The sequence below is a fragment of the Sciurus vulgaris genome (assembly GCF_902686455.1).
Source record: "Sciurus vulgaris genome assembly, chromosome: 2".
Classification (NCBI taxonomy): Eukaryota; Metazoa; Chordata; class Mammalia; order Rodentia; family Sciuridae; genus Sciurus; species Sciurus vulgaris.
The window spans coordinates 93,615,779-93,638,074 of NC_136462.1; the positions used below are offsets into that span (position 1 = coordinate 93,615,779).

The window sequence follows — 22,296 nt, forward strand, 5'->3', positions numbered from 1 at the left end:
ATGGTGATGCCGTCGCCCTGCCCCACTAGTGTCCAGTACTGCCCCTCGCCGCAAGAAACAGCGCACACAGCCCCACCCTGCACCGCGACCCACGCCCACTCCCTGCCGCGCGCGTCGCCGGCGCTGCCAAAGGGGGCGGGGCCTCGGCCCGGCGCACAGTCAGCCACGGTCCCAGCTTGCCCCGCGCGGGCCAACGAGAGCAAGCCCAGTGACTCACCTCCGCCGCGCTAACTCTTCGCAGCTCTCTCCCTCACACACGCTCACACCCGGTTCGAGATGGCGGCAGCGGCAGCGGCAGCGGCAGCGGCAGCGGCGGGGGACTCCGATTCTTGGGGTAAGCAGAAGTTCCCCAGGCAGGGCCCGGGCCGGTGCCGGCACACGCCGAGGCAGGCACTAACGCGGTTCGCTCTTCTCCGTAGACGCGGACACATTCTCCGTGGAAGACCCGGTGCGGAAGGTGGGGGGCGGCGGCACTGCCGGCGGGGACCGCTGGGAAGGCGAGGACGAGGACGAGGACGTCAAGGTGGGTGCGGGCTGGGGCTCCGGGCAGCATTGGAGAGGACTGGCGCTGCCGCGAGTGGAGTTGCTGCCGGCGGGCGGGCAGGCGGGCCGACTCCCGGCCCAGGGCCGCCGCCCGGGCCTGCGGGCCGTGTGTCCGGGCGCGAGCGTAGGGCCAGGCAGTGATCTCTTCCCCTTCGCATGCCGGCCATGTGGGCTGTAGACGGCAGCGTGTCCTCCCGGACTCACTCGTCGAGGGCTGTGGCGGCCTGCGCGCCAGCCCTCCTTTGGGGGTCCGCGCACCGGCCTGGGTCCCACCCGCCAACTGGCGACGAGAGGTGACAGCACCAGTCGGATCGGCCCACGTGCAAACTTCGCAATCCACAACCGGAATGGGACTAGCAAATTGGGGATTTTGAACTCCAAGCCTTATTCCATATGGAAAGTATTGAAACCCTTCTTTCTGCCTTTTCAAGCTCACGTCTCCCCAGGGTCAGCAACTCACTTATGATCTTAATGGCCCAATATACAGTTTGTTCAAGCGATTAGATGAGTGAAATATTATGGTTTAATTTCAGCTTTTCTTTCTACAGCAGACAAATAGAAACAGTGAAGTAAAATAACTTTTAGCTCTCCCTTCCCCCACCCTGTGGTAAAAAGGATGAACTGAGCCCAGAGATAGCAGCATTTGGTGGACAGAAACCTAGGTAGTCCCTCCAGCAACATGAGTAATGGAGAGTTGACAGATATTCTTTCATCTACATATGAACGAGGCCTAGGGAAATATTGAAGATTTGGTGGTTGTAGTAGAACAGGGACCAGCGTTTATTTTTTTCCTATGCCTTGTAAATCTATACCATATTCATTATGGTTTGTATGAAAACTTCCAGGGGATTATCATATGGGTTTAGATCATACTGTCTTATGCACTTCTCTAATTTTTAAATTTTTTTAAGTAGCAGTGAGTCTCAAGTTCAGAATCCTTTTTTTTTTTTTTTTTTTTTTTTTTTTTTGAGACAAGGTCTTGCTAAGTTTTTGAGGGTGGTCTCAAACTTGTGATCCTCCTGCCTCAATCTCCCCAGTTGCTAGGATTACAGGCCTGCACCATTGTGCTGGACAAGTTCAGAATTTTAAGATTATTGTTAACTTCAAAAATCATTTGTGCGGATAAAGTTTTGTGTGAAAGGGAAAATGATTTTTTTGTTTTGATTAATCTAGTGAATGTTTTACTCTCCTAATGCTCTTTTGTCATAAACTGAGAGCCCTATAAAATCCTTCTGCTTGTGTTGGACATTTTAAGCCAGATAAATCACTGTGAACTTGATAGAGAGCTGTTTGGATTTTTTCCTTTTCTTCTGACTCTTTTGGGATAGATGACCTATTTATCAAACAGTCTGACTTTCAGGTATGATGTGAGCTATGTGCACAAATGAGTTAGTAAATGAATAGTAGTTTTTTGTTGTTGTTGTTTTTTTGATACCAGAATTGAACCAGGGGCACTTAATCACTGTACCAGTACCACATCCCAACCCGTTTTCTATTTTTCATTTGAGAGAGGGTCTTGCCAAGTTGCTTAGGACCTCACTGAATTCCTGAGGCTGGCTTTGATTCTTCTTCCTCAGCCTCCTGAACTGCTGGAATTACAGGTGTATGCCACTATGCTCAGCAAATAGTACTGTTTTTGACTTAGGATACTTAAATGTGTCCTTTACATGTTGTATAGACATGAAACTGGATTGTGTTTTCAGCTTTATTACAGGATACTAGTTACTTCATTGTAGCAGATTTTCTGTTTTCAGTCTTGAGGTCAGATTTGACCTTTCACTTTTTCTGTGTGGAAGTAGTAGTTAATACATCTGCTGTGAAAATTGGGAGTAAGTTAATAAATGCAAAGAAAAAAAATGAGCAAAATTGGGAAAGGAGATCCAGAAAATTAAATTTGAATGGAGTGGTCTGGACTGATAGCTTTAAATATTCTTCCTGGGGTTATGGAATCTAAGTGTTGGCAATCTTGATGAATATAATTTTGATGACAGTTTTGGAGATTTACAAGTTGTAAGCGTCCAGTTTTTCAGTCCAGAATCTCTTTTATATAAATGACCTTTTTTTAAAAAGAAACAAACAAACAAAAAAAACTCCAAAGTTTGAAATTGATCTTGGAAGTTGAAAACTGAATTTATTTATTATATTCCTACACTGAAATGTTGGTTTAAATTTGCTCTCATTTCATGTTGTGGTCTTAATTTTTCCCCCCTTTCACATTACTGGGGATTGAACCCAGGGACACTTGACCACTGAGCCACATCCCTAGCCCTTTGGCAGGGTCTTGCCAAATTGCCAAGGTTAGCCTCAAACTTGTGATTCTCTTGCGTCATTCTCCCGAGATGGTGGGATTGCAGTTGTGTGCCATGGCACCTGGCTTATAGTTTGTCGTTTAATTTTTTTTGGCTAATGGAAAATGTGTTTAGACTGTTAAGCTCTAGTATCTGGGGTTTATTTTTTGCCACATTTTATGATTTGCTAAGGAAAGAGCAATTATGTATTCTCCATAGTGTCTTAACTATGAATTTTATGTTTTAAATGAAAGAACATAGTTATCAAGCATGTTTTTGCTTGCTCAGAGGTTATTGGTCTAGAATTGAATTTTTTCACTTTGGATAGTAGTAACATCACCAGATTTTTGAATTCTCATGTTTTAGTTCGTAAGGTTTAGTTTATATAAGGTTGAATAATTATAGACCTTAAACAGCATCTAAATTTTTTAAAATGTCCTCAAAAGAAAAGTACATAGAAACAGTTAATTCTTCAGATGATGTCAGCCTCTAGTGCTTGACCTTTATAATGTCATTTGTAATATCCTGGAAAATTAAAGGAAAACCAAGGTCTTCATTATAATAATTTGCTAGTAATTTACTGTCTTTCAGTAGACTTAGTATTTTATTCTCTGACTTTTCAAATCCTTCTGTAGTTGGCAGAAATGAACTTATAGGTGAAACTGCAGAACTGTTAGTATGTATTGAGGAAATGGGCTGTGGTTTTTCTCCAGTTAAAAAGTTAGGAACTAGATGGGCATGGTGGCACATGCCTGTAATCCCTTGCAACTCAGGAGGCTGAGACAGGAGGATCATAAGTTCAAGGCCAGCGTTGGCAATTTAGCAAGGCCCTGTTCCAAAATTAAAAAAAAAAAAAAAAAAAAAAAAAAAAAAAAAAGACTGGGGATGTAGCTAAGTGGTAATTAAGCAAGACCCTCAGCAATTAAACAGAACCCTTCTCAAAAAATAAAAAGGACCGGGGGTCTAGCTCAGTGGTAAATTATCCTTGGATTTAATACCTAGTAACCCCTTACCCACAGAAGAGAGAGATCCTTAAGAACTGACTCAGTTCACAACTGCCTGTCTTACTTGTTCACCTTCTGTTAGGATCCCTTCTGGGTTGATAATTTACACCTACCAGAGTAAGGACATTTTTTTCTTGCATTGGAAACAGCATTTCTGAAGAATGGGATCTGTATTTTAGAGAAATGTACGATTGTTGGGAAAAACTCAAAAGTGTCTGTCAGAAAATTCATATCTTAAAGAGAGGGTGTGTTTAATGTGTGTGACTTTTTTTTTCCTGTCGTGGGGATTGAACCCAGGGACACTTAACCACTGAGCCACATTCCCAGCCCTTTTTATTTTTTATTTTGAGACGGGTTTCACTCAGTTGCTGAGGGTAACCTTAAACTTGAGGTCCTCCTGCCACAGTCTCCCAAATTCCTGGGATTATAAAATGTGCCAGAACATCCACCCTGCAGGAAAGATTTTTTTATTGAAAAATATTTACTTGTTGTATATGTCATGCTGGACCATTGAAAATAAATAAGCAATTTGTTTAATGTTTAGTGTCTTAATCTTGATTTTGCTTAGCCAGGAATTTAAAGTAGAATTAATCGATAAACCACTCTGAATGTGAGACAGGTAGACATTGAAATGGGACATAGCTGAGTACTGATCCAAGTTTAATGAATTGAATTAAATGAAGTAAGAGTTTACTAAGGCAGATACCGTGGCTTGAGAGACCAGCATAGTTCTGAGATGTTGGAAGAGGATGTGACCTTTTTTAAAAAACTGAACTTTGCTGGAATGTTTAGCCTTGCCAGACTCCCACTACAGAGTTTTGAGGTTTCTCAGAGCAGAATCCATAAGGCTTACAGAACACCAAGAAAAGGACTTTTTCTTCTTTTTTTAACCCCCAACAAGATATTATGCCATACCTATAACAGTTATTTAAAGAAAAAAGGAAGAGTATGTTACCTCCTGGGCTGTTGCTGTGAGGCAAACAATTTTACTACTCTTTTAAAGCTACTCTTATTTGACAATCTATAAATATATCTTGCTTAAGTTGGAAAACATTTTCAGTCCTAAATGTGTTCTCTCATTGCATGTGACATTCTGTAGTTGCATATTATAAAAATGGCAGAACCAGCAGCTGTTGGCTGCATTGTTAGAAATAAAAAGAAAGCAGTGTTTAATATTTTCCTGTTTTGTTTTTAATAGTCATGTTCAATTGGAAGAAGATTTTAAACTTGAAAAGCAGCCATTTCTGTTGGAGAAAAAGTCCAAATGATGTTAGGTATCTATCTGCAGGGCAAGAGTATAGATAAGCAAGTAATTTATAAACAGCCTCTATTCTAAAGAAGCTAACCATTTTAGGAGAGCAGCCTAGATGACTCCCCTGCCCCAGTACTGGGGATTGAACCAGGGATGCTCTAATCCCGAACTACATCCCCAGCCCGTTTTAAATTTTTTAAAAATTTACTTATGTTTTGGTGCTAGAAATGCTTTATCACTGAACTACACCACCAGTCCTTTTGCTTTCTTTTCTGTTCTTTTTATTTTTCGGTACTGGGGATTGAACCCAGGGGCACTTAATCACTGAGCCACATCCCCAGCTCTTTTTCTTTTTTATTTTGAGACAGGTTCTCATCAAGTTGCTTAGGGCGTTGCTAAGTTACTGAGGCTGGGTTTGAACTTGTGATCCTTCTGCCTCAGACTCCCAAGCTGCTGGGATTATAGGTGTGCACCACCACATCTGGTTCCCCATCCTTTTTATTTTGAGACAAGTTCTCACTAAGGTACTAACACTGACCTCAAACTTGTCATTCTTCTGCCTCAACTTCCATAGTCACTGTGATTATAAACGGGTACCACCACACCACTCTCTGGATAATTCTTTTGAAAATAAATTGGATATCATAGATGGGAAATATGTTGTTTACCAAAAATATTTGGAAAGAGACTTCTTTTTTTTTTTTTGTGGTATTCAGAATTGAATCTAGGGCCTAACTAGGATAAGTGTTCTACTACCAAGCTACATCCCTAGCCCAGGGAAGAGATTTTTACCAGATAACCATTTAGGGCTCTTTTGAGGTGAGTTGTAGAGTTACTCCCAATTTTAAGTGTTAATTTCAGGTCTTGCTCTAGGAACCCTTTTTTGCATTGTATTTTTTTTTTTTTTTTTTTTTTTTTCTTTTTTGCCAGCATTTACAGGGTTCTGATAGTCACAGAAAATTGGGCAGAATTTTCTGAAGCATTGAGGCAAACATTCTGCCATAAGTTTTTAGGTACTTGCTAATGTTGTAATTAAGGAAATAAAACTTTTAAGTTCTTGGGGAACTTAACCTGAATCTTCTTTTATGATTACAACTATTTGCAGGTTTGTAACCTGTCTCTTTTTGCTGAGATTACTGTGCTCCCTTCTTTAGATACTTGGTGCTCATTTGGTAGTAATTTTAGGGCAGACTTGTTGCAAGGACTTTGGGGTGAGGGTGACACTCGAGGCTTGATTTTCCTGGTCTTTTAAAGAACTTGAGGAGCAGTTGTCATGACTTCCCAGGATTTGTGATAGGACTTACTCTTTTTGCTACTAAAATCCATTCTGTGATGGAATGAGGAGTTTCCAGGTAGCCTCATTATGTCTACATTGATGAGTGTCTAGGGTAGGGTTTATGCTTTGATGGGGAAACCAGGGGTATGATAGAGATGGGACATAGAGTTAGTAGGAATGAGAACTGAGGAGCAGTGATAGGAATGGGCTAGGAGTGATGTTTTGCTGGGAAGGGGAACTGAGGAGCATCAGCATTGAACAGAAAAGTTCCTCTGTTGGATTATTTATCTGTGTTGAAGTGTTGAAGGTATTGTGATGGAACCCCTTATTTTCACATGTACTTCTCCCTTTGGCTTCTTCCTACCAGAAGCTTCTAGAGCAGTTTCTTAAAATTCACAGAAAAACACTTTGAGGTTTGAAGGTTGGTAATTGATATAGCTGTAACTTAGTATGAATTGTAATGCTCCTTTTTGGGGGTAGGGGGTACTGGAGATTTAACCAAGGGGGTTATTTACCACTGAGCTTATCTCTAACACCCCCCCCCCCTTTTTTTTTTATTTCAAGACAGGGTCTCACTAAGTTGCTTGGGACCTTGCTAAGTTGTAAGTTGCTGAGGCTGGTCTTAAACTTGTGATCCTCCTGGGTCAGCCTTCCAAGCTGCTGAGGATAATAGGTGTGTACCACCATGCCTGACTATGACCTCCAGCCCTTTTTTTAAAAAATGAGATTCACTGTGATTCCATGGGAGTTCATTCTAGAACTAATTGAAGGAAATGGATTTTGGTGGGGAGGGACTTAATTCCCAGATTGGCATTTTGTATTTCACGACTCAAAGAAGCAATTATGTTTACTGTGATACTTAAGGGAACTTTGGTCCATTCAGAACAGGTCCCTTCATTGCTTTTCACTGAGACTGGGATGGCTGTACCTGGGCCTCAGTTTATTAATCTGCCAAATGGAGATGATGCCACTTTGCTTTCAAAATGTTGAGGATTAACCATGTTACTGCATATAAAGCTCTGTGTCCAGGGTCTGATGCAAAGTGAGCACTCATAAATGCTTTCTTTTATTATTATCACTATTATTAGAAAGTTGTAAATATGCACTCCCTGGAAGTGAACTTACGGTCCTTTTGTCTGAAGCACTGCCTAAGCAGCATATCACAGATTCAGTCTCTCTTCTGTGAAGATTAAACCAACAACAAAAACACCTGATAGTTAACTTCTAGCTCATAGGTTCCTTTTACATTGCAGTGTTTTTTGATATAGGTAATTAAGCAAACCAGCAGGTAACACAGACATTTGATCTCTAATTTCGAACTCTAGTATCTTCCTTATCCAAATAATAACTAGTTGGTTTGTTTTCAGTCTGTTAAAACTGCAAACTGTTCTTTAAATTACCAAGGTAAGGTGACTATAAAAATTTTGCTTTATATAAGATTATTCCCACTCAGCTTGTACCCCCTCATGACAGTCTTACCAGGATGTTGGATTTTTTATTTCTTTGTTGGACTTACAGAATGTTATTAAAAATTAAGATTCAGTTTGTCAATATACCTGGACTGATAAAGATTTATGATCTGTCTTGCTTATAAAACCAGAAGCTTGGTGGCATAGTTGTTGCACATTAGTCAGCCTTTGCATCTTCTGGTAGCATCAGGGCCTCCTGCTTTGCATCTGCTGTCCTGTAGCTCAGCTTCAAATGACATTTCATTGTGCCTTGATAGTTGCTGGGAGTGTCTAGGTTACATATAGATTAAAGCCCTTTTTAAAGACGGGGCTGTGTCTATTTTAAATTAGAATCATCTAAATTCTGTGGCACCTTTAGAAAATTGTGGGTCCTTTTTTTTTTTTTTGCAGTTGTGGGGATTGACCCCTGCCTCTCCACAAGAGATTCATACTTGTTAGGCAAGTGCTCTACCACTGAGCTGTATATCCCCAGCCCAGAAAAATATATTTGATAATTTGTTTCTGTTTAACTGAGTGATTGAATTAGGCATAGAGAAGACAGAATATAGATCTATCTCAGAGTGCCCTGCCCAAGTTTGGGAGTAGAATACATAAATGTTTAAACTGCTTATAACTCTTTGTTAAACCCAGGCAAGAAGTATCAAGTTCTTTCAAACTTCTATTTAAGTCATATCACTTTTTTTTTTTTTTTTTGGATACTGGGGGTTGAACCCAGGGTTGCTCTACCACTGAGCCACATTCAAGCCCTTTATGTCTTTGTTTTATATTTTTGAGACAGGGTCTTGCTGTTACTGAAGTCTTGTTAAATGACTAAGGCTGGCCTTGAACTTGTGATCCTCCTGCCTCAGCTTCCTGAGTCTCTGAGAGTTGCTGTGATTACAGGCACATACCACCGTGCCTGGTGCAAGTCACTTTTTAAAGCTATTAGTTTTGGTTTGTTTGTCTTATATTTTAATTACTAGCGAAGAAGCTTTTTATATGGAGTTAGATAAATAGATATAAAGGTCCATATGAAAAACAAACATGCAAGAATCGTCAGGAAAGCATTAAAAACCTAAAAACCTACAAGGGAGAACTAGCACTAGAGGATATTAAAGCATACCATAAAGTCTCTAATTTAAAACAACGTGCTGATATATGAAGGGACTATAACAGTAGCATAAGATAGAAAGCCCAGAAGTATTTCAAGTACACAAGGAAATTTAGTATATGATAAATCATGGGGCAAAGAAGGACTTTTTAGTAAATGATGCTGTAACAACTGACTAGCTGTTTGGAGAAAAATAAAATTAGATCTATGTTTTATATCAGACACAAATAAAAAACTCCAAATGGATCAGAATCTTAAGTGAAAAACTAATGAAACCCTATATATTTAGAAGAAAATGAGTGAATTCTTCAGTATAAGACTTCTTAGCAGTCCGAAATTCAGAGACAATAAGTAAAATGAATGATAAACTTACTGTGTAAACTTGGTGGGATGTATAGCATAGGGCTTCATGGGGAAACACTATAGAGACAGTTTTATTAAGAGGGGAAAGAGAAGGTGGCAAGAATTCTCATCTATACAGCATTGTATTTAGATGTTTAGCTGTTACCATTAGATAAATCAATTGTGGAGGTTGAAGAATTGGTATAAAAAGTAGTACAGATGTCTTGTTTATAGATGATATGGTTGTACAGGTTGGGTATCCTTACCTGAAATACTTGGGACCAAAAGTGTTTTGGTTTTTGGATTTATTTCAGATTTTGAAATCTTTGCATATATATAATGAGTTTAACATGAAATTCTTTTATGTTTTATGTATACCTTTTACACATAGCCTGACGTTAATTTTATACAATAGTTTTAGTGTGCCTGTTTTGATGTGATCCATCAGTGAGGATAGATGTGAATTTCTACTTGTGGCATCATGTGAACACATGAAAAAGTTTTGAATTTTGGAGCATTGCAGATTTCAGATATTCAGAGTGCTCAACCTATCTCAGAAAAACCTTAAGAACCTACTATAAATCTAACTTTTTTTTTTTTTTAATAGTAATTGGTTTCCATCCCAGAGCCACATGCTACACAAGGACTTTACTACTGAGCTATATCCCCAGCCCTTATTTCATTTTGAGATAGGATCTAGCTACATTGCTGAAGCTAGCCTTGAACTTGGAATTGTCCTGCTTCAGCCTCACAAGTAGCTGGTATTATAGGTGTGTGCTACCACACCTATTATCTTGGCCCTTTTTAAAAATTTTATTTCAAGACACAGTTTTGCTAAATTGCCCAGGCTGGCCTTGAATTTAGATCCTCCTGCCGTAGCCTCCAAAGTTAATTTTAAAACTAATGTAGAAAGTAAAATTTAGAACCTCCTGAGTAGCTAGAATTACAGGAGTGTGTCACCCAGTGATAAATATAATTTAAGTGATAAATGAATTCAGTAAGATAATAAGATATAAAATTAACATAAAAATCAATAGCTTTGTTTTTAAAAATACATGCATTTTTTTTTTTTTAGTTGTAGGTGGATACAATACCTTTATTTTAAGTGGTGCTGAAGATCGAACCCAGGGCCTCACACATGCTAGGTGGGCATTCTACCACTGAGCTTTTCTATATACAAATAACAAGTTAGAGGTTATGACAGGAGGAAATAACTATTTATAAAAGCAGTTTAGGACCTTATGAAATACTTAGGAAAAACCTACAGAGAGATATAAAAAACCTCTTAGAGGGAAACTTTCCAACACTCCTGAAAAATAAAAAAATGGACTCATACAAATGAAAAGAGCCCTTTAAGGGACTCAGGTATTTAAAGGTGTCAATTCTTCCTACATTAATTTATTATTTAATGCATTAACAAAACACTATAAGCTTGACTGCATAGAGTAAGGCAAGTTGATAAAAGGTCACATGGAAAAGCAAACATGCAAGAATGACTAATGACATCCTTTTCTTTAGGATAACTGGGATGATGATGATGATGAAAAGAAAGAGGAAGCAGAAGTAAAACCAGGTGAGCCACTGATGCTCTTCCATGTTTGGTTTTATATCTTGGTAGGTATTTAATGCTTAAGTTAAATAATAAAATGCTCACAAAATTGAAAATGTTGGTATTTTGAAACAGCATTCTTCCATTTCCTCTTTATTGTCTTTTTCTTGCATCTCTTCTTTATTTAAAAATGTAATCAGACATCTGCTTTTTTTGAGTGCTGGGCTAGGAGGAGAGAGCAGAGGATGCTACATTATAGTTATTTGAATGATGTTGGTCTTCTTTAAAGGATGGTGGGACTATATGAAGAGAGATGTCTGGATCTTTTTTAAAAAATATTTTTAGTTGTAAATGGACACAATACCTTTATTTTTATTTATTTATATGTGTGCTGAGGATCAAACCCAGTGCCTCACACATGCTAGGCAAGTGCTCTACCACTGAGCTACAGTTCCAGCCCAGATGTTTGGATCTTATGGGTCAGATTAGAGAGGAAAAGCAAAGAGTTCTGGAGCTTTACCATTTTAATTTTCTAGAATATTATCATATGAATCTGAAAGCTTGGAAAAGTTTGGTTTCTTAAAGTATTTAAATATCACATCTGTCTCATCCATGAACTGCAAAGAACTTAATTATGAATAAAATATTTCTTTACTTTCAGAAATAAAAATTTCAGAAAAGAAAAAAATAGCAGAGAAGATAAAAGAGAAAGAACGGCAACAAAAGAAAAGGCAAGAAGAAATTAAAAAGAGGGTTAGTACTGTTCATTTTCTAAAATGCATGCACAATTCTTACATCAGTAGTGGTACAATGTTTAACAGACAATTTGATTTGAAGGGCCCTGTGAAGGATGTAAATAAATGGATATTATAAGCTAGATAAATCCCAAAACAATTTGATTTGTGGTTTTTGCAAAAACAGAATCCAGACACTATATGTATTAGAAAACTTTTTTAACATTCAGGAATAGTCACAATTGCATAGTAACCACATACAGTGATTTTTGCCAGTGCCTGCAGTTTTTTCTAGTCATGATTATTTGTGGTATACATTCTGAGTGAGATAGAGAAAGTGTTCATTTCTGTGTCATATACTACATAAATATTTTTGTTCTTTTTTAAAAAGTATTTTTTAGTTGTAGATGGTCTTTTTTTTAAATTTATTTTTACGTGGTGCTGAGGATTGAATCCAGTGCCTCACACATGCTAGGCAAGTACTCTGCCACTGAGTGCTGCAGCCCCAGCCCATATTTTTTGTTCTTGATTATTTGGAGCAGGATCAATAATATTGTATTAATTTGCTTTTGAACAGAAAGCACATTTACAGAATTCAAAAATCAAAAGTATTAAAAAGCATTCTCTACCCTTTACTCATTTATACTGTATCTTCCTCTATCCTGAAGTAAGGCTTTTTTATCTCTTCAAGGTGTCTTTATGTACTTTATGGGTCTGGATATAACTACTTTTTTTTTTTACACTGGGGATGGAACCCAGTAGCACATAACCACTGAGCCACTTTTTTCTTTCTTTCTCCACTCCCCTCTACTGGTGATTGAGCCCAGGGGTGCTCTACCACTGAGCTACATCCCCAGTTCTATTTTGTATTTTATTTAGAGACAGAGGGTCTCACCAAGTTGCTTAGCACCTTGCTTTTGCTGAGTCTGGCTTTGAACTCTCTATCTTCCTGTCTCAGCCTCATAAGCTACTGGGATTATAGGCATGTACCACTGTGCCCAGCCCCTACCCCCATTTTTATTTTTTTGTTTTGAGACAGGGTCTCACTAAGTTGCTGAGGCTGCACTCGAACTTGTAGTCCTCCTGCTCAGTGCCCGCCTCCCACCTCCACTGGAGTTGCTGGGAGTACAAGTGTGTACTGCCATGTCCAGACACGTTTTTATTTAATATACCATAGAGATCTTTCATACAGGTCACAGTAAACTTTATTTTTCTTCTTGACCTTTTTATTAAGAATATTTTCAAACATAAAAGTAAATAGAATAATGAATAATACATAGCATCTGAATTTGTTATTACATTGTCAAGTTTGCTTCAATTATTTTTGTTTTGCTGAAATACAATAATAAACTATGTATTTTATCTCAGTTCAGTATGCATTTCTGAAAAAGGATATTTCCTCACATGATTACAATAATACCTCACTAAGAAATGAACAATAATTTTTAAACATAATCTAGTATTCTATTTACATACAAATTTCTGGTTATCACAAGATGTCTTTTAGGTGTAGTCTGCTCAAACAAGGACCATGCATTACATTTGGTTGTTAATGTATCATAAATCTCCTGGAGTATCTCTTTTTTTCTGTCCCTCTCCCTCCTCCACTTCCTTTCTCTTTCTCTTCATTGATGTGTCGAAGAGACCAAGCTAATTGTCTTATTGAACATCCCACCTTCTGTATTTTTCTGATTACTTTCTCATTATTGGAGTTTCTTTTAACTTGGTAGTTAAGTATAAATTTTTGGTTAGATTTAGGTTTGACATTTTAAGCTGGAATAATTTGGAAATAATGCTGTGTGTTTCATACTATATCACATCAGGAATCATGTGGCATCTCCTGTTGTTACTGTTGCTAAAATTGGCACTGGGTTAAAATGCTGATATCCTGATTCTTCTATTATAAAATCACATCTTTCCTTTTACAAGCAATCCAAAATCACATCAACCTCTCACCCAGTTATAATATCTTTGATGATCGTTGCGTAATTATTTTATTAGGGATTGCAGAATGATGCTTCTCATGATGATGATTTTTCTGTTTATTAGCTGGCTCTTTTTTCTTGTTATTTGGCTACTTTGAATATGGTTTGTATTAGAAAGGCAGGGTAAAATTTTAATCCTTTAATTATGGGTTTTCAGAGTAAGGAGAGGGTGTAATGACAGTGAAAGATGAGAGGCAGTAACAAGTTTTTGTAAACTCATTTGTAGTTCATTGTGTTTTAATCAAATACAGTGACATGACCCCTTATCTCCCCATTACTGGGAACCAAACCCTAGGGTCACCAACCACTGGGATACAACTCTAGTAGCCCTTTTTATTTTTTGTTTTGAGACAGTCTCAAACGGCTGAGGAGTAGCTGGGATTAGGGCCATGTGCTACTGGGTCCCACTTTTCTCTTTTGTGTTTAACTTTTCTTAACATGAAAAGTGTTCAGAAATTAAAGCTATACAAAAAAATGGCATACTTAAGAAACATTTCAAATTGATGAAAGTAGATCTTAATTTTTTTAATTAATTAATTTTTTGTAGTACTGGGGATTGAATTCAGGGCCTCATGCATGGTGCTACCACTACTGAGCTACATCCCTAGCCCTTGAAATGTTTTCATCGTACAAAAATATTAGTATGTAAAGTGACAAATATACTGACCAACTTGATCTATTCATTTCACAATGTATATATCAGGTCATATAATGACAATATATACAGTGGAGGAAGGTCTCAAACATCCATTCCTCCCTTCTCCCTGTTCCCTAGAACTGCCTGTGAAAACTGTTTTCATTAATTTTTGGTTTATTATAAATCACTTTTTTGGTAGCTATATAACATTCTATTGCCTAGATGTACAATAATTTATTTCACTAGTTTCCGATTGATGGTCAGTTAGATTTTTCAGTCCTATGATAAATAATACTTTAGTGAATAACCATATACGTTTTTTTCTAATAGGTGTATCCTTGTTTGTAGAATAAATTTCCAAAGATGGGAATGCTGAGTAAAGGGCACATTTATTCTTACAAATATTCCTAAGTTGCCTCCCATGTAGGGTTGTATAACTTTTTATTTTTGGTGGTGCTGGGAATTAAACTCTGGGCCCTGTACCTGCTAGCCTAGTACAATATGACCGAGCTACATCCCCAACCCAGAGTGTATGAATTTGTATTTGCCTGAGAAATAAGAGCTGCCCTTCTCCTTCCATACTGAGAACATTTTAGATACTTTTTAATAATTTGTATATTTAAAAATACCTGTATATGTTTCTCTGATTAGTATAAGCAATAGAATTTTATAACTCAGTCTAAGAAGATGTGATTGGATCTTTTCTGGTCATCTAAGTTAGGATGAAACTGAGTTATATTTTTATATTATTCTCCAATATGAAGAAACTTTAAAACAATGTGTGCATGATACTTGAAATTGAACCCAAGGATGCTCTACCACTGAGCTATATCCCCAACCCTTTTTTATTTTTCATTTTCAGACAATCTTGCCAAATTGTCAAGGCTGGCTTCAAACTTGAGATCTTCCTGCCTCAGCCTTCTTGAGTTGCTGGGATTACAGGCATATGCCACTACACCTGGCAAAAAGAATGTTTTCTGATGAGTCAAAGAAAATGTGTTCTTAATGTCTACTAGTATTGTTGTTGGACATTTAGGTTGTCTCTAAATTGACTTGTAATTATAAATAATAATTCCAGTGGACATCCTGTGCTTAAATATATATGTGCAGCTTATCTAAGGGGTCTATAGCAATCTCAAGTGTGGCTAAGATAATCTTAAGATAATCAAATACCTGGAAGTGGAACTACTTGATTAAAGCGTATTAAAGAATTTTAAGACATGATAAATATTTCCAAGTTGCCCTTGAAAAGTTGTTCTAATATAGTCTTAGTAGTAGCAGTATGTGAGAGTGCATTTTTCTCTTACCTACAATTTTAATTGCTTATTTTTACAAGAGTCTGTAGAAATAATCCAATCTTCCTGAGTTTTTAAGACTTTTTTTTGGAGGGGTGGGGTACCAGGGATTGAACTCAGGGGCACTTAGCCACATTCCCAGCCCTATTTTTATTTTTGTTTAGAGTTGCTTAGTGCCTCACTTTTGCTGAAGCTGGCTTTGAACTCCTAAACCACTAGGATTATAGGCATGCACCATCGACCTCGGCTTCCTGGGTTCAAATCTCACCTTGGTTACATTACTAGCTGTGTTACCATCTGTTACTTTGAGCAAGTTGTTTATCTCTGTGCTTTTGTTTTTTTTTTCCTTCCCTATGTAACTGGGATAGTAATATCTAAAGTGTTTGGAAGAATGCCTGAAATACAGTAATCATTTTATAAATGTTTGCTTATTTATAATCATATGTGCTTATAAAAAATTCATACAGTATAGAATTGTACTGGGTCTGTCATAATCACAGCCCTTTTAAAACTTGTTTCATTTTAGTTAGAAGAACCTGAAGAACCTAAAGTGCTAACGCCAGAAGAACAATTAGCAGATAAACTGCGGCTTAAGAAATTACAGGAAGAGTCAGACCTTGAATTAGCAAAAGAAACTTTTGGTAAGATGGGTGTGTGATTGCAGTGCAGTATTGAACTATTGTAGCTTAAAACTCTAGGAGTCTTTTAAGTTGTGAAGGTTTTTTTGTTTTTGTGGTGTTGGAGATCAAACCCAGGGCCTTGTACATGCTAGGGAAAGCCCCACAGCTGAGCTATCTTCAGAAAACTTTTTTTGCAGCGGGTACTGGGGATTAAACCCAGGGGCACTTAACCACTGACCCACATCCCCAGCCCTTTTTTATTTTGAGACACAGTCTTCCTAAGTTGCTGAGGCTGGTTTGAATGTTCTCTTCTCCTACAGCCTCCTGAGCTGTTGGGATTACAGGTGTGTGCCACTATTCCTAGCAAACATTGTTTTTCAAGTCTTCAGAAAACTTCTTTTTGGAAACATAATCCTTTCAAATTTAGATATTTGAAAGCAGTTTTGAGATTTCATTACTTGAAGGTAAACATGAAGTACATGTTCAGATTTTTGAGTAACTGCAGTATTAAAAGATGATTAAAATAAGTCACTGGATCCAAATAAAGTAACATCATTGACTAGCATGTATTTGTTAGCTGGATGAAACTTGAGTGAAGTCTGAGGTCTGTAACTCTGTAATTTAAATACTAAACTTACTCTATAGTGCTCTCCTGGGCCATCTAAGTCAAGACTTGTTAGGCAGTAGGATGACAGTCCAGGTTGCATTCATCTTTCTGCCTTCTTGTACTGAGTTATTTCTCCTTGGCCTTCACCATGCCGTTTCTTTCAAGGGCCATTTCTGTGTGCCATGCCTGCATCTGTGGTTAGTGGATGAAATAATTGTGCAAAGATACATTTGGTGTGTTTCAGGGGAGAGTCACATGAAAGAGGGTACAGCAAGAGACATGGCAGAGAATTAAAGCCTTTATTTCATTAAACCAAGTTTGTTGTTAGGTATTGAGTACTTTTTAGACTGGAAGATCATGTTAAATCAGTTAAATAACTTTGAAACTGAAATCTATAACCAAGAAGGCTCTAGATATCTGGATTTTTGCCAACCCTTCCTTTTTTCTAACGTGCATCGGGACTGATTATAGTGATCATTCCCTTTAGCAAGAAGTATGACCTCATTTCTCAGTGGGTCTATAGCAATCTCAAGTGTGGCTATAGGCTGGGCTAGGCTGGGGACATAGCTCAGTGGTAGAGTACTTGCCTAGTGTGTGAAAGAAAGGCCCTTAGTTTTATCCCCAGCATCACCCCCGCCCCCCAAAAAAAAAAAAAAAAAAAAAAAAAAAAAAGTGGCTGCAGATGCTTCTGTGTTTGGCAAGTCCTAAAAGTACTCATCTAATTACAGAGGGCACTGGGCCCTTATTTCATGTATTCATAGGATGGTAAAAGCTCCCCATGTGCTTATTAAAGAGGTGGGTTTATGCATTATGCTCTTATGAAGCCCGGTATTGGATATCAGTTGCAGATTGAAACATAAAATTATATGCATCCATACAGCCATTGTTTAATTAATAGAATTTTACTGTTGTGTTTCTCATACTAAAATATTCAATACATGATTTTAACAACTGATTTACTTTTGCCCTTGAGAAGAATACAGAAGCATGCTGTCATTTAGCCTATAATTCTTTTAGGCCAAAATAATTTTTCTGTTGGGATTTAATACATGGCATACCTCTGCTTAGCTTCTGGATTTGCTTGGATATTTTTATGGGATCCATCTTTGTTTTTTATGCCCCCCCCCCCCCCACTTTGCTGTGGCTGTACTTTAAGAACAGCACAGAATCATATATTTTTATAATTATTATAGAATCATATATATTTTATAAGACTTTTTTTTATTATTACTACTACTACTCAGTATATCCTCCTCGGCCCCCCCCCACCGCCCCGTACTGGGGATTGAACCTAGGGCCTCATGCCTGTTAGGCCTTCTACCACTGAGTTGCACTCCCAGTCCATATATGCTTTTTTTACTAATGTATTAAATAAGATCCAGTGGCAAGTCTAATAAAAAAAGGTTTTTTGAAAGTAATGACTGTACAATATTGCAAGATATCTGCAACAACTATAATGTGACATGAAAGTATCTATGATCTCTATTAGAATTTGCTAATGCCATTATGATTTTTGCCTTGTAATAAAACTGAATGAAATGCTAAATAAGAGATTAGCAAAAACCAAGATGTATTTTTTTCAAAATAATAGGGCATGTCCCCCACTCCCCAGCCCCAGATTCTGTCCAAGGACTCCAATGTGTCTTGATTAGGAATCCATTTTAGAATGAAACAAAACTTTCTAATATTCTCAGTGTTTCTTCTGTTCTACAGGTGTTAACAATACAGTTTATGGAATAGATGCTATGAATCCATCTTCAAGAGATGATTTCACAGAGTTTGGAAAGTTACTAAAAGATAAAATTACACAATATGAAAAGTCACTATATTATGCCAGTTTTTTGGAAGCCTTAGTTCGAGATGTGTGTATTTCATGTAAGTAATTCTCATCTCTAGCCCATGTGGATAGATTTTAGTGACATTATACTCAGGGGAATGGAGGGTTTTGAGGACTTTTTCTTCTTTTTCTTTAATGCTGTAATAGAGACTCAGGATTTGCTCCTTAGCAGTTACCTTGGGAATGTGTTCTACATGTACAGTTAGTGTGAGTGTTGCATTTTTGGGCGTTGGGGGGCAGGATTCCTCATTTTACAGTGGTGTCCAAAGAGACATCTGGGCTTGTCAGCAAAGCAACTGATAATTAGAGTAAAAGTCAGTGTTTTATCTCTTGAAAGGGAGGTATCTTTGGGGGAAAATGGTCTCTGGGCTTGCAGGATTTTTGAGTGGGTGAGACTTCCAATGATTGGAGGCTTAAGACAAAGTACTCAAAAGAACTAGCACCCATCCTCTGGGGTACAGCTGTGGTGCCACACCCCAAGGAGTCATACCTTTCAGGGTGTATCAGAGTGACAGCTGTGGGTGGGGCAGCACTAATGTGGAAGGGACTGGTTTTGCTAGTACTTGCTGTTTGAGAGAAAGGAGTCCTACATAATGAATTATAAATTGGGATTTCTTTGAGAAATGATCACTAAGCTGGGGCTTCTAAAATTAATCAGTAATATAACCAGAATTGGTATTTCATTCTGCTGTACTAATTTTCCTATTTAGAGAGGTGCTATATCCCAAACTGAACATTTTCTGATTGCTAAAAGCTAGATATCGTTCTAGCTTCATGTTTTTATAAGGATGGGAAGATATGTTCTCCACTAAACAGGCCTGTCACCTTGTAGCACAGAGATAAAAAAGTTTTCATTCTAGTTCTGATAGAAAATGGAGTCAGCAGGGGGTAGGGTGTTTCCTTTTTCAGGTTTAAGAAATGTAACTGCTCATTGAGCATCAAGGATGTGTTAGGGAAGAGCATGGTTATTCTCCTGTCTGTTCAGACTGAAGAAAGATAGGGAGTCCTGTGTACTATTAAGTCACTTTCAATTTCTGTATGATTGAGCTAAATAGTGTGTTGTTGTAAGTCATTATAAAGTTGAATTTTTATTCCTAAGTTTACCATTTTAAATAAAATAGTTCTACTTTTGAGCCTAGCCATAGACTCTTGATTCCTTACCACCTTATGTTTTAAGAAGTTCAGTCATTTCAAGATAACTTGATGGACAAATTACGCTTCTCAAAACATTTTTGGAAGGATATCTATTTTTTATTTTTCAAAATGCTTAAAACTTGAAGTTTAGTGGCTTTTTTTGTTTTGTTTTGTTTTAAATAGTGGAAATTGATGACTTGAAAAAGATTACCAATTCATTGACTGTGCTTTGCAGTGAAAAACAGAAGCAAGAAAAGGTAAGAGCAAGCTGTGTGGGAAAATAAGTATTAATATTAGGATGGGGTTGTGAGCAGAATGTTCTTAAACGTAAAAAGTCAAGCACTACCAATACCATTTAAGTTGGAACAGGAATGTAGGTGCCATTACTGTCCTTTTGTTTACATACGTGCTTGCATTTCTCTTTTCTATGTTAATAGAAATTGCTATAGATTAGGCTCGAGTTCTCCCTTAAAGTAGTAAGGTTTCAGGCTGGGGATGTGGCTCAGTGGTAAGAGTGCTGAGGCATTGGGTTCAAGCCTCAGCACCACATAAAGATTGGTATTGTGGTATTGTGTTCATCTACAACTAAAATAATAATAATAATAATAAAAAGAATTAAGGTTTCTTCTGGGACCAGATGCTTTGGTATTTCTATGAGGGTTGCTATATCAGATAAAGTGCCCGTAGCACATAAAGTCTCTTGAAATAACTCTCTCTCATCTTTAGCAAAGCAAAGCCAAAAAGAAGAAGAAAGGCGTGGTTCCTGGAGGGGGATTAAAGGCCACCATGAAAGATGATCTGGCAGATTATGGTGGTTATGATGGAGGCTATGTACAAGACTATGAAGACTTCATGTGACATTTTATCTTCTCCTGGTGTCTTCTTTCTGTTGCCCACAATCCCTTCAACATGTAGCACAACTTCCTTTCCTTTCAGTTCTGCCAAATGCTACAATCAGAAGTGCAGTATCTTTTGTGCTGGTTATTTTACCCCTTGACACTTAGGTGCTAATGTGCAAATGAGGGAACCTGGATCTTGCTGCCAAGGGGTTAAAATTGGGGAACCTCAATTGCTACTAAATCATAGTTTAAAAAAACAAACCTAATAATGTTGTCATTGTTGCTATTTGATTCCATAGCAGCAGTCACTAAATTGGAAACAAAGGTTGCAACATGACAAAAAATTATGTAGTATTTACCAGCACCATTCAGTAATACAGCCTTAACCATACCTCCTTGAACTACTTCATAACTTGTCAAGAAAAGCAGTTTGCAGCAAGGGCATGTGGTGTGCACCTAGTATTAAAATTGCTTTGTCTTAAAATTGAGCGTGAGGATGTTAAAAATACATTGTGAAGAAGACTGCTTATCTCAGACTGAAGATACTGCAGCTGAAAAGTACTAGTGTGATACTTAAAAATTAAATGACCAAAACCCTCCAACTTTGAAGCTGAAGAAGGTAAACTACTCCATTTTTGCAGTACAAGTTGTGGAATCTCTTATTTATCAGACTATTTCTACTGATGAAGTACTTCAGATTGGGGAGGGAAACTTTTATTTGCCTGATTCAGGTGTCTGAGAAACAGATCTCTTTGTTCTCCTTGGCTGCAGTGGAACAACTTTAACAGGGTTTTGGCATTTCCTTTCCTTTATAAAACATGCTCAGCAAACTGCACCAGTTAACTACAGTTTGGTAAATTGTTATGTTAACAATTATGACATCTGCAATGTTTTATAAAGCAACTAATTTAATAAAAATCACTATTGTGAGGACTATAAATTTTGTGTTACCTCCCAAGAGATATTTTTGGAGAGTACAGAACGCACCTCTTGGGACTAGAGTTCTTTATATACTTAATAAAGCTTAATCAGTGCTTGATGTAGTTAACAGCTTTATAACAGTGATTTACCAGGTCTTTAATAGTGTCACCTTAGAGCAACAAAGGTGTAGGGGCTGTCTTCCTCTTACTTGGGAAGTTATTTTGTTTAGATACTAAAGCCTAATGAAGTACCTAGAACAACTATTTATTTGGAATTATAGAGTCTACAACTCAGGATATGGCTATAAGCATAAATTGAGGGATCTTGTTTATTATATTTTAAGTGATTTGACCAAATTTGTGGTTTGAGTCTTTTTTTATTTCCCTAATTGTCATAACCAAAATAAGAAATATTCCTCATTTCCATAGGAAATACAAACCTCAAAGCTCTGTAGACTACTAAGTGGAAAACATGACCATATAAATGACTTAATAGAAGGCCATGCTTACACAGCAATAATTGTAGTAAATGTTGTTTTAAGGCAGACAAGGGCTAAGATTTCCTTAGCATAATAATGACATACACTGAATTTTAAATCTATTTTATTATAGAAAGATCAGTTTCTAACAAATGAAAATGTATCACCTGTTCCTTAATTGTGTAAATAATATTAAATATCTTTGAAACTGGAATCTACAGGCATAGGTATTCTTTAATCATTACTGTATCACCTCCTAATACAGAAGCCATCCTGAGGAAGAGGAATACCAGTATCCATATAAAACGGGATAGATGAACAGTCACTTCAAAGTAGAAATTTTCCTGGTGAAGTCTCGCCTTCATTACCTACTACCTACAAAGAGTGATATGGTAC

At 37.5% G+C, this 22,296-nt stretch overlaps 2 protein-coding genes across 10 annotated transcripts in view; one reads left to right on the forward strand and one right to left on the reverse strand.

Annotated features, from left to right (window-relative positions):
* Nucleotides 1-151: 151 nt before the first annotated feature.
* On the forward strand, nucleotides 152-22,118 carry EIF3J (eukaryotic translation initiation factor 3 subunit J). 2 transcript variants are annotated; one of them, XM_079127811.1, is made up of 8 exons: nucleotides 152-334; nucleotides 420-523; nucleotides 10,783-10,837; nucleotides 11,475-11,566; nucleotides 15,991-16,105; nucleotides 18,405-18,566; nucleotides 19,846-19,919; nucleotides 20,389-22,118. In XM_079127811.1, exons 1-8 carry the CDS (start codon nucleotides 277-279, stop codon nucleotides 20,518-20,520), a joined length of 792 nt encoding a protein of 263 aa, XP_078983937.1. In that variant the 5' UTR covers nucleotides 152-276; the 3' UTR covers nucleotides 20,521-22,118. The 2 variants fall into 2 exon arrangements, with proteins under 2 accessions (XP_078983937.1, XP_078983938.1); XM_079127812.1 differs by lacking the exon at nucleotides 18,405-18,566 and having other exon boundaries at nucleotides 155-334.
* The window catches only part of SPG11 (SPG11 vesicle trafficking associated, spatacsin), an 89,898-nt gene continuing 80,369 nt past the window's right edge, over nucleotides 12,768-22,296 (reverse strand). For 3 of the 8 annotated variants that reach the window (XM_079127731.1, XM_079127733.1, XM_079127730.1), the window contains one exon: nucleotides 12,768-15,127. In XM_079127731.1, the coding sequence (XP_078983857.1) occupies nucleotides 15,015-15,127 (113 nt within the window). In that variant the 3' untranslated portion in view covers nucleotides 12,768-15,014. Of the gene's footprint in view, nucleotides 15,128-15,720; nucleotides 16,884-22,296 lie in introns of those variants that run through there. The other 5 variants (XM_079127727.1, XM_079127734.1, XM_079127728.1 and 2 more) reach the window with 4 other exon arrangements.